This window comes from Battus philenor, unplaced genomic scaffold, assembly GCF_028537555.1.
Source record: "Battus philenor isolate CCGP_79_NKW_IND1 unplaced genomic scaffold, ilBatPhil1.0.hap1 SCAF_29, whole genome shotgun sequence".
In the NCBI taxonomy this organism is placed as follows: Eukaryota; Metazoa; Arthropoda; class Insecta; order Lepidoptera; family Papilionidae; genus Battus; species Battus philenor.
In genome coordinates, this window is record NW_027181692.1 from 4,454,388 (window position 1) to 4,467,218 (window position 12,831).

The 12,831-nt window shown below is 34.7% G+C and overlaps 1 protein-coding gene and 1 non-coding gene across 3 annotated transcripts in view; one reads left to right on the forward strand and one right to left on the reverse strand.

The window, feature by feature from the left end:
- The first annotated feature begins 577 nt into the window (after positions 1 to 577).
- Positions 578 to 12,831, forward strand: part of Chi (LIM domain-binding protein 2 Chi) — an 84,191-nt gene continuing 71,937 nt past the window's right edge. The window contains exon 1 of one of the 2 annotated variants that reach the window (XM_068769848.1): positions 578 to 970. Coding sequence is in view for 1 of the 2 variants with exons in the window: in XM_068769846.1 (XP_068625947.1) it covers positions 845 to 871 (27 nt within the window). In the remaining variant the exon portion in view is untranslated. The remainder of the gene's footprint in view (positions 971 to 12,831) is intronic. The other variant, XM_068769846.1, reaches the window with a different exon arrangement.
- Positions 9,807 to 9,879, reverse strand: TRNAR-UCU (transfer RNA arginine (anticodon UCU)). The gene has a single exon. It is a non-coding gene; the product is annotated as a tRNA-Arg (tRNA).

A 12,831-nucleotide genomic window follows, 5' to 3' on the forward strand; every position in this document is an offset into this window, starting at 1 on the left:
TCATGTCACTGATTTCTGTTTTATGATATTTTCAATAAATTATTATTGTACATTATATTAAATATTAAATAAAAACATCGGCGTAAAACGACGTAAAACTTAAAAAACTTTGAATAAATTTAAATAATTTTCTTTAGTGAAATGTAATATATTAAAAATAATAGTATTAATAATAGATAAGTAAGTATATGTATAGTGGAGACTTCCATTCTGTGGTTTTCTGTGAGAAATTGTTTTGGGTGAAAAGACCACCTTTTGAACTTTTTTAAATTTTTATGCATCTAAATTTTTTATTTCTAACGGGTGCAATAGAGTTTTAAATAAATTAAAATATATATTACAATAATGTACTTTAAGACTGCCTGTAAAGAAATTACAACTATTAACAAGAGGCGCTGGCAGCGCTTGGCGAAGCTGTTCAATCACGGCACCTGTCCACGGGGTCGATAAAGCAGCAGCTGCCGTCGGTAAAGCAGGCGAGCGGGCCGCGGCGGCGTCGTCCCCTCCTCCCTGTGCCCCCCGCTAGTTAACGTCCCCCCGCGTGCTTCCACCGCCCGCCGGCCGCCAGTGCGATCGAGCGAGGCGCGCTTGCCTGTGCTGTGCCGCGAACGATGCTCGACGCTCCGCGGACGCGAGGACGCTTTTGAACGCCTCAGTGAAATAATGTAACACGCCTAGCGACGGACCGCTCGGACCGACCGGCGGCTACCTGCGAGTGTGAACTCGACGCTCCCAAAGAGATACAAAAATAAAAAAAACGCCAAACTCCCATGTCAGTGCGCTCGGATTGTGTTTGTGTAGTGTAGTTTCAAAATAGTTAAATGGATCAGACGGCGATGTTCGTATGAGGAAGAAAGGAAACCGGAACATTGTAAGTGAACGCGCCAGTACAGTGTTATTTCTGTTGAGATGCGGGGTGGCCCGCCCCGGCGGGTAACCGAGTGGGGCGGTCGCTGATCGAGCTGCGGAGGTACGGAGGATTATCCCTCGTATTCTCGAAACGTTTTTTTTCTCTCCCGAGCAGGTCTCTTACCCCTTTTTTATGCGGCGCGAGTCTTTTTGGAGGGAATGTTTACCGTGTCGCTTGGAGGTTATGACACGGTCGTGTACGACGAAACACTCTGAGTGGGCATTACTCGGCCCTAAAGCCTCGAATCGAGATATTAATCTCGAGACGCCATAACTCTGTTTCAATTTTGAATAACATTCTGTTTTGTTATGTGAGAAATCATTGTTCAATCCTCTGCTTCGGCACACACGCTGTATTGACAGTTATATGTATATTTATGTTTCGATACCGTCCAAACATTGGGCGTATTGGTTATAAAATCTTTTAGGTTGGTACTCGCGCGAAGAAAAATAGTTGCCGGCCAGTAACATTAATAAAGCTACAACAATAAACTTCTTGGTGCGCTTACGAGCCGATGTGTCGGCTAAGTGTAAATATTTTTATTAATTTTCGTATCACTTACCCTGAATGTTATTGTTAAAGTCGTAAAAACAATCATTTAATCCGGCTGAGCGATGCCGCCTTACGAAGAAACGTTTACTAACATAATTTTTTAAAAATCTCAAAATACTATATATGTACACTAAATACTTTTTAAAATAGAGATTTAGTATTAATGGTATGGGTGATTTTGTAACTCAGACCAGACTGACAGCTGATTTGGGCACATGATCTCAAGCTACTTAGAGAACTTAAGTGCCAGTCTCTTCGAATTCTAAAGCTGGCCAATGGCGAATCCCAAATGTATGAGCAAAAACATAAAACAATGTTGCATTAACGAAAAAAATTATTATCTTTTGAATAGACTTTAGTAAGCACTTTTGAAAAGTCAAGACGGAGATATAATGTACTTTTAAATATATTTTTACGTGTAGTACGTTGATTCTCAAGAAGAATCTGGCAAGAAACTTGATTTCAGTTAACGCATATTTTACAGTTTTTTTTCTATTACAAATTGTCTATTTATTTTTATTTAATATTCTTTATTGTACACGTTAAGATACATTTAATAAGTTAGTCTATTTGTCATGTAAAAAATTATATTGCTAATCGCCAAATTATCCCCAAAGGATTCGTAGGCACTAAAAAAAATACACATAATGCTTGTCTTCTATTCGCCAACGAAATTCAAATTTAGAAAAAGAATGTCTATCACGCTTATGTATTGGATTCCATAAAAAAGTCAAGCTAGTTACTATGTACAAAATGAAATTAAAACAAAACTTATGAAAAAATTAAAAATCTTTTATTTACAAAATTTCACGCACGAATTTTGAAAAAAAAGGTGCATTACGAAGAGTAGAGATATTAATCACACTTTTGCTTTAACACAAACAGTGTAAAATCACAATATATTTATATAATTTCCAATTACGTTGCAATATGTAAGATAAAATAAATATTTTTTTGTAAATAAGGAATTGTATTTTCATATATATTTTACATCGCTTAAAGTCCTAAATAAAAATTTACATCGCCTATTCTATTATAAAACTCATGTCATTGGCCTTGTTCGCCTACAATAAAATGTAACGTAATTAACTTTACCTTTTTCGCCAAGAGATGGCGTTATCTTTCTACAATACGTAATGTAAAAGAATGATATTAATTTTGACACATTAACTTCTGTTTGGAATTATAAAGTTTCAATGCTCGCTGTGCATTGGAATTTACAGTTTCACGCGGTCTATGGCAAGGTCGTTAAGCCATTCGCTTCATAAAGTAACTGGGCGTAAGGGACCTCGGGGAATCTCGGTTAGAGCTATCACACGAAACGCATTTAGCATTTCGATTTGATGGCCAGTCCACAACTAGATTGTTATAGGTCTTATAGTTAATTGGTTTGAAAGGTTTAGTGATCTGTACAGAGGCAAGAGCGCCTTAGAGAGGAGAGCCCCAGGTTTCATGCTGTCACACGACAAAGTAAATTATTGTTAAATTGATCTCTAGCTTTCGCCTGCTATACAGGGTAATTATACATTTTCTGTCAAATAATATATTGTACAACCTATTCCAAAATCTATAAAGAATGTAATGATAAAATAGTCTGAAAATTCCGATAGCTTCTTATTATTTACAATCTGTGTAATTCGCCTATGGTATTCCAATAGAGTTTCAAAAATGATCACTTTATACATGGTGCTTTGGACATTTTTGTAAAAAATTTCTGCTGACGAATGTGCTGTACATTCACCCTTTTAAAGCTTGTTCCAATCAACCTGTATATTCATTATTATTGACACTAGCTTAGAGTTCGGATAGCCATGTTCATTGTAAAAAATAGTTTCTTGTTAATACGTGAACCCAAAGATCGTCGCTTGCGAACTTGGTGCATAGTGAGCGGGTGGCGATCTGTTTTAAACATTATATATATATTATATATATGTATATTATTCTATGTGCTATAGTTATTTAATTAACGTGACACGCACTTAACACCGCGGGTCAACAGAAGACCAGTGCGCCGCTCTACCATCGATGCATAAAAACAAAACAACACACATACACGCGTACCATTCCTTTCGGAAATATTAGTGTCTTTTTATTATAAGTATAGTTTTTTTTGTGTCTACTAATAAACAAACTACTAAACAAGTATTGAAAAAACAGTTTTTAACATCAAAAAAGAAATGGAAAGTACCATATGTATAATACAAGAATTTAAGTTCATCTAGGTTCATTAGGTGAAGTAGAAGATCGTATGTAACACCACGATGGCGTCAAGGATGTATTCCTTACGCAGATACAGAATCCCTCGTGCAGCGCAGATGGTAACCACCGAGTGGTTTTTAGTGAGCAGAGCATCCCATGTAACAGGGGTGACCAAGCTCTTGTGATAGTGGGAGCCATTTCCGCAAATTTGAAATTTTTCGCAAGCCGCAATTTAATACGCATTTAAAACACGCAAAAGAATGTTTTTTTTTTTACAAAATCACATTTATTGAAATTATTTAAAAAAAAGGACAAAACATGTGTATTGAAGTTAGACCTAATAGCACACGTATATAACAGCACTCCTAATAGTACTTAAGATGCCGGTTAACTAATTAACGGTAGTTGGATTTCGTTAATTTTATGGTGGAATGATAATAATAATTCACACCGGTAATTTGTTTCGATTTCCCAAGAGCTGGCATAGGTTATATAAATTTAAATATTGAAATAATTCGACAATCAATTGAAACCAAAAATAATTGTTCAAAGAGCCGCATGTGGCTTGCGAGCCGCAATTCGCCACCCCTGCCATGTAACATTGCCCTATACCAAAACCAGAGTAACTTAAAGATCCAGATTTCCTTCTAAAAGAAATATTCATGCAGCAAAAAAAAGCAATGTTAGTAGTACGACATTATTTTTTGATTATTTTATGGATTTTTCGCACACAGGGCATTTTTGATATGCTCGTATTATTTTTCACTTGAAATCATTTATGTTCACCACCAGTGCACCTCACGATATGAATGCAAGATGAAGCCAATTTGAATGTTGAACCATAGTATGCTGCCTTATGACGTCCTAAAACTTAAACCATTGAACAGTCGTCATCATTTCAAACACACGAGACTAAATACGTTAGAAACTACTGACCACTTGAACCTGAATACGAAATTGATATCTTAAAAATATCAAAGTGATATGAAGATTAGATTCTCAAAATATTTTGAAACATAGACGTCTTACAATATGAACTGAACCCTCAGATTTCGAAAGCCAAATTACTTTAAAAATTCTATCGCTAGTTTTTTTTTCCTATGGATAAAAATACTTAATTATTTAAAAACTTTTCGGTTGGTTAAGTATGTAGTGAACTTAAAATTTTTCATCGAAATTTGACCAAAAAAAAATAAAAAGGCGTTAAATGAAAAAAAGAATAAATATCAAATGTCATTAATAAAACAGGTTATGTAAGGATAGTTAAGGAAGTTAATTAAAAAAATAACATGATTATCCTAATGAAATATATTAGTGACTCTTAAAAAAAGCTGGTACACTGATCGCGGAAGGTCGCTTGATGCGGGTAGCGAAAGGGTGGCGATCTTTGGAGAAGGCATATGACTTGCATCGTGACAATGATGATTAAAACGTAAGAAAACGTATACATTATGTTTAGTCTCATATAAAAACTTGTCGATCATCAGCTTACAATTACATCTCTCAAGTCTAAAGACCAGAAATTCCCCAAGAGGAATTTATTATTATCTTCTAATATATAAAATTCTCGTGTCACGATGTTCGAACTTGAACTCCTCTGAAACGGCTTGACCGATTTTTACCAAATTCTACATGCGTATTCAATAGGTCTGAGAATCGGCTACTATCTATTTTCCATACCCCTAAGTGATAAGGGTTGTCCACCCTTAAATTTTTTTTTTAATTTCTTGACGAAATTTTTCGTTTTTATTTTTTTATGATACAGCACACAAAAATACATACAACCCTAAATTTTCACCCCTCTACGATCAACCCTTATTTTTTATTTGTTAATTAAATTTTTTTTTTCGCAAAATAACGTTTGCGAAATCAGCTAGTTAATATATAAAAGTTAATCATCTGTCCCTTTCACTTACTGAAACGCGGTTGAGATAGCGCTATTTTATTTTTTTAGTATATATTTACACTTTTGTCCCTTATTGGGATTATCGTATTACGCGAGTCTGAGTAGGAAGAGCCGGGAAGGCGGTAATTCGATACCATGTTCACTTATTTTAGCTCGAGGATGCTTCGGTAACTCGGGCCGAGGCCTTCATGTTGCATGCATTAATAAAGAAATCAGACCCACAGACGTTCTATGGAGTGACCTGAAGCAAGGGCGTTTCACATTCCAACACAAGGCCGCCCGAGAGGTGCAAACCTCGGCTTTGTATTTTTCTATCATGGTTGGTAGCTTGGATAACGTTACTGCCACTCCGAAAAACGCTAGTGCTAGAAGTGGCAGAAGAAACTCAACAGTGACGCGTCTATCTAAAATGACCAGGGTTTATCTCGCTCTATATTACATTAACTTAATCTGGGGAATAAAGCCCAAATTTTGTCTGTTTTGAAGAGTTTGCCCGCAAAGTTATAAGTGCGTCTGAAGGAGGGGTAAATGTCTTATCTTTAAGTCGTTGAATACTATGTTTTCTCATAAACCCTATACATCAAAGAATAGAAGGCAAATTTTGGTAGATGTCTTCCATGGTAAAGACGTGTTCACATATGAATTGATGTTATAATAAAAATAACCAGAAATTGTAGTACATCTATACAGAATATTGATTATTTGATGTTTTGTTAAACTTACCCAAAAATCATTGGTTTCAGTAATATTAAATAACATAGTAATGATAATATAGTAAGAAAAAGTAATTTCGAAAGGATTACTGTGTACCAAAATTAATAATTATATAATTAGTTTGCGTTTCAGAGGTTTAAAATCTTTAAAACTTTTAAACCTATGACCAATTATCCTGTATATTCTAAATTATTCCAGATGGGAGTTATATGTATGTGTCCTAATGTATCTATTCAAAACACTTGACCATTAATGACTTTAAAATACTTTATTAATATTTGCTTCTCATTGTATATTTGGTTCGGAAGGTGAAGATGCAATAAAATCAATTCCATGAACCGCGCTACAGAACCAGTGAGATGTTAGGTTACAAACAAACCTACAGATATGAGATATAAAACTGGTTTTGCCCGAGGAATGATTTTTTTTTAACCTACCACATTTAAATCGGCAGTCTTTCAAGTAGCATATAAGATATATTTTGCTAGCTAGTAATTATTTGTAAAATGTGTAGCTATTTTGGAAAACATGTCTCGGGTATATTAGAGAAACGGGTGGAAATAAAAAAGCATTAAAAAGTGATACGAGTGCGATGTCCTGCGTCTTGTGCATATTTCGATACGCGTACGAAATAAGGATGATAAGTCTTATTGGGCAAATGGCGGACTATGTAGATTGTCATTTGGGTAGCACTGAGAGTCCGGTTAAAAAAAAGCGGATGGTTATGGATATTTATTAATTACTAGCTGATCCCGCAAACGTTGTTTTGCAAAAAAATATTTTTAATTTTCAATTTAAAAATAAGGGTTGATCGTAGAGGGGTGAAAATTTAGGGTTGTGTGTATTTTTTAATGTTGTATCATAAAAAAATAAAAACAAAAAATTTCGTCAAAAAAATAAAAAAAAAACTTTAAGGGTGAACAACCCTTATCACTTAGGGGTATTAAAAATAGATAGTAGCCGATTCTCAGACCTACTAAATACGCATATAAAATTTGGTAAAAATCGGTCAAGCCGTTTCAGAGGAGTTCAAGTTCGAACACCGTGACACGAGAATTTTATATATTAGATGTAGACCATCTTAAAAATACGAGTTAATATGTACTTGTACATATAAACCGTTATAATTAAAAATAAACAAAACATTTTACATATATGATTGTACATTATATTTTCGAATCATTGCGCAAACATATTATAAAATATTTTGTGATATTAAAATAGAGTGAACCGCCTTGATTGCTGATACAATTTTCATAATCCTTCATACGCTTGGTATCAGTCAAATGTTTATGTAACGGGCTATATATAGGTACAATGGATCCACCTCTGTTTGGAACAGAAAAAGATCTAGCCGTCCCCGCAGTCTTTTTACCAAAATGGCGAAGAAAGCGGTAAGAAAAGGAATTTTAAGAAATCTTGTCCGAATGCAAGACATACTCAATGATATAGGATTTGCAGGCTATAAGAAACGGACTGGTTATTTCTTAAATGATTTTTTAAAAAGTATAGTGTGGTAAAATGAAAAGAAGTACTTAATAGGTATGCAAAGGGTGCTTACAGAAAAAAAGTAATTTGCGAGTAAGAAAATTTTAACAATTGAGCAATATTTTAACAAACAAAATTACCGCTTTTATTTTCTTTACGTTTAATTATAATTCTTACCGCCTGTTTACTTGGTGGCTTACCCGACCTGTATCTGTTTTATTTATTTTCGTGACACTCTTCACTATCCTCCAGCAGGAATCAAGAAACACTGGTCTGTCGTTGTTATCTCCTACTAGTGAGGCGATGTGTTCCTCGCTTATCTTTTTACTCAACTGGTAGTCTTAGTCTTAGTCTAGTCTTAGTACTTAGGAGTCGTATCGAAGTCCTTAAAATGCGGGACATTCGGCTACCAGATGCACCACTGTTTGGTCCACACCTGGTTTACAGAAGCATGAGGGAATCTCCTTGAGCTTAAACTGATGAAGGTACTTGGAGGATCCCCCGTGCCCTGTGAAGAGTTGGACCAAGACCGTGTCTAGCTGAATGCTGCGGTGGACTAACACGGCGTCTGAGAAGAATTTTCGCGTTGACGATGCGACGTCAACTAAATCGCTTGACAAATGAGACGAAGTTTACGCGTAATATACGTGTTAGCTGGTGGTGATTTACTACCTTGATGGCGAGGAACATGATAGCCAGTACTGATCAAAGAAGGTTTATATTACATGGTTTCAAAACTTTCTGTAAACATGTAATATGTGTATATAAATAATCATTTACAATTTCGATCCGAATGCAATAGCAGATAATATCACTCACAGCGTCCGAATTCAAATTTACGTTCGAATTTGAAGTCTGAACACACAAGAATAATTTAACACAAAACTATGATGGCAACATTGGCTAGCAGTACGGAGCGTGAACTCTACATCTGCGAAAAGCCTAATTTGTTAGAATCTAGAATCAAATCGACCTACCCTAAAGTGGTATCCTTAAACTTCAGCTACGAAAATTTCTAACGACTTGAGAAGCATTTGTCTACGGCGTGTATGCACAGACCGCGGCGGACGAATACTGGTGGCCCGCCGACAGCAAAAATTATACTCTCGTACATTCGAAAAATATTGAATTCTATTTCAGAATAAAACCAAAAAAATTTAATTACCTATACTTCTGGCGGCCGTTCATGATTTGCCCGGGAGGCCCCTAATGGCCCCCTAGTCTTAATAAGTCATGCAACCATGGTCTACGAGGTTTGATAAAGCAGTGTCTTCTAAACTTAGTCTACACCATTTTACAGTAACTAAACCCAAGGACATCCTCGTCAGTCGTCTGAAATGCTTACATTTCTCCATCAGATTAAGATATTTCTGAGATGAGTCGAATGCTCCATAGGTTGACCTGTCTCAAGGATTTTTTAGAAGGAAACTCGACATAGGCCAGGGCGGGACTTGTTTAGCTTGTAATTCCAGGGTTCCAAACGCTCCCTGATCTTTTAAGGTCCTTTAATTTTTTAAGACGTTTTAATTTATGCAGTATTATCATTTTAAAAACCTTCAAACTTAATAGATTTTTTAATAAAGTTACCATAAAACACTCGATTTTGGCTTGTCGTTGATTTATGAGACAATCTGTGTGCACAATTTTAACTGAGATTTAAAACATGTACGCTTAATATGGAATCATGGCTAAACAGATTTGAATAATTATGTTCTAGAATTGAAACAAACGTGTACGTTTTTAGAAGCTGCTGTTATCAAGTTATGTCGATATCTTTTTGCGATAATATCTTTTGCGTCTCTATCTAAAACACGCGGGATAATAAAAAATTCAAATTATAAACTTCTTAAATGACATCGTTATAATTAAAAATATTAATTACTGTTGAGAGACATTGAGATGTATTCTTTAAAGAAATATACATTTTAAACAATTTTTTTTGTATACTGTACCTAATTTGTTTTATTTATAAGAAATTTAATTTTAAATGATTTAATGAAATATGTAATAAAAATGTTACACAAAAAAGTTTTCGTACATCCCTGGTGGGGATCGAACCCACGACCTTTGGATTAGAAGTCCAACGCGCTATCCTCTGCGCCACAGAGACGTGTTATGTCAATTTGTAATTATGATACGAGTTCGTGTACGATTATATGTAATTACATAAAATATTATTTGATAAAATAATATCATTGGTAATACTAATTTGTTTCGAGATTTTAGTCTAGCTTTTGCGGAAGGCCTTTCCGCATTTTCTTCATATATATATCTCTAATATATAAAATTCTCGTGTCACGGTGTTCGAACTTGAACTTCTCTGAAACGGCTTGACCGATTTTTACCAAATTTTATATGCGTATTTAGTAGGTCTGAGAATCGGCTACTATCTATTTTTCATACCCCTAAGTTGTTCACTAAGGGTTGTTCACCCTTAAAATTTTTTTTTTATTTTTTTGACGAAATTTTTTGTTTTTATTTTTTTATGATACAACATACAAAAATACATACAAACCTAAATTTTTACCCCTCTACGATCAACCCTTATTTTTAAATTGAAAATTAAAAATATTTTTTTTGCAAAACAACGTTTGCGTGATCAGCTAGTATATATATATATATATATATATATATATATGTATATATTTCGAACAAACGATCGTGTCTTGATATGTATACAAGTGGTCTTCTAGATTGCGTGACCACCACAAAGGCAGCTCTGCTATTTATATTTACATACTGCTGTGACAGACTTTTAACTGCCAGAAGTTATTGGCTTGGCATTCAATTGGTCAAAATAAAATATTACATGTTGATCACTTTAATGATTGATTAATTGTTAAATAAATAAATTTAATTCGTGATGCTTAAATATTGACCGAAGCAGATGTTATGAGAGTTTAAATGTGTAGCGCAGGAGTAAACGCGTGCATTTGATAGCGAACGATCAAATGCATAGTTTCAGTTTTGTTTTTATTCATTTTTTTCATAAGAATATTCTACAAAGTATTTAGAAAACTTGTACATAATAGGTGAATCAAATCAGTCAAGTCGTTCTCAAGTGAACGTAACCAAACAAAGGAGGAATTAGTTTTTATATTTACCAATTCTTTTTTTTTTTAACCGTATGACGCCCACTGCAAGTGAGACGCTCACGCTTTACCAAAGACCGCTGCTAGACTTGCCGCGACCATAGGTGGACCGTGGTCGTCACTTGAGCACCCAACGACCATCGGATGCATGAGCGATAGGCCCCGTTCACAGCATCTTGAGACTGAAAAGCCTTACTATAAGAAATATAATGACAACATCACTAGAGAACCTAGTTATATACATGTCATTTTTATTTGGTTTCTATTGTTTAATGTCAATTAAACAATAGAAAACAAAATGTAAACATTTACATTCTTTATACTGGTCGATAAAAGCTTTGCTTTTATAGTAGAGTAACCACGATTTTGGACAGTGTTATGTATAGTAAAGTCAATAAAATCGATAATTATCTAATATATAAAATTCTCGTGTCACGGTGTTCGAACTTGAACTCCTCTGAAACGGATCGACCGATTTTTATATGCGTATTCAGTGGGTATGAGAATCGGCTACTATCTATTTTCCATACACCAAAGTGATAAGGGTGGTCCACCCCTAATTTTTATTTTTTAAACAAATTTTTTGGTTTTTATTTTATTATGGTACAGCATACCAAAATACATACAACCCCAAATTTTCACCCCTCTACGATTAACTTATTATTTGTTAATTAAAAACTTTAATTTTTTTTGCAAAACAACGTTTGCGGGATCAGCTAGTATATTATACAAAAAAGATAACGCTTTGAACTTGTGGTTTGTTTGTTCACTCGTCGCAAATTTATATTGTAGTTAAACAGCTGCATTGCTCTTTTTTATCTATCACACATTTTCTGTGAATCGCATTAATTTTTTTTTTCTATTGGATCGCGATAGGCCTAAAGCTTCGAGCATTGCAGTTTATGTTTCGATCACAGGCAAGGAATCGATGATAGGTGTACACTGACCAATAAAACCCCAAGAAACCGACAATTTTTTTTATAAACGGCTAGGACAAATATCGGTAAACGTGCAACCTTATACAGAATGTGTGACCTCCACAATTCATATGTTAGTGATATTGATATATTCTCGTGCTCTCTCGTATCTCTTAAAAAACAATTTCGTTCCAAATTATTGAGTACATACAATGCAATTTAAACCATAATATAAATATATAAACAAACATAATATAAATATATAAACCGTAGTCTTTGATCCCTGTTTAGTAATGTTTTTATTTTTATTTGTTTTTTCATTGTTTGACTATAAATCATTCTATGTTCCCAGTGAGATAGTTATAAGGTAACAACTGTAATTAATTTTTTATATTTCTAAGCTTCTAAGTTTGTACTTTCATACTGCCTTTTGTTACTGCCTATCTCCAATAAAGTAAATAATAAATAATAAGTTCCTTAAAATAATTAGTATGACAGTGACCAAAGTTTGAGCCAAGGTTCAGTCCTATCGGCACTTTCACTAACACTTACAATTAAAAATGCAACAGTGTAAGTTCAAGCAGACTCGAAATTTCATCAAATATGTCAGTGCGCGCAGTTACTCTCTCCGACGCCTTGGTCATTCTGTGAAGCATCCGCCGAGAAACACTAGAGCTTGGGTACCTTACTGATCCGTTAAAAAATCAAAGTCCCATATGGTATTCGTCGATCTCGCAAGTTCAGAAGGTTAGCGGTAAAACCTGCGGACTCCAGTGGTAGCATCGAGACATGCCTCTACACACTACAGTAATACCCCGCTTTACGCGACCCCATTATACGCGGTTTCACTATAACGCGAATTGCAAATTTCGCGCTCAAATGCCTCTAATTACGCGAAAGAGTGCGTATAAATATAATGTAGTCATCAACTTCTCTATGGTGTCCTGACCATCTGTCAAACAATTAAAAACAGTGTTGGGTGTTATGAACGTATTTTACAAGAACGTAAACAAAACGTTACCCAAAAGACAATAGATGTATTTTTCCGTAAAA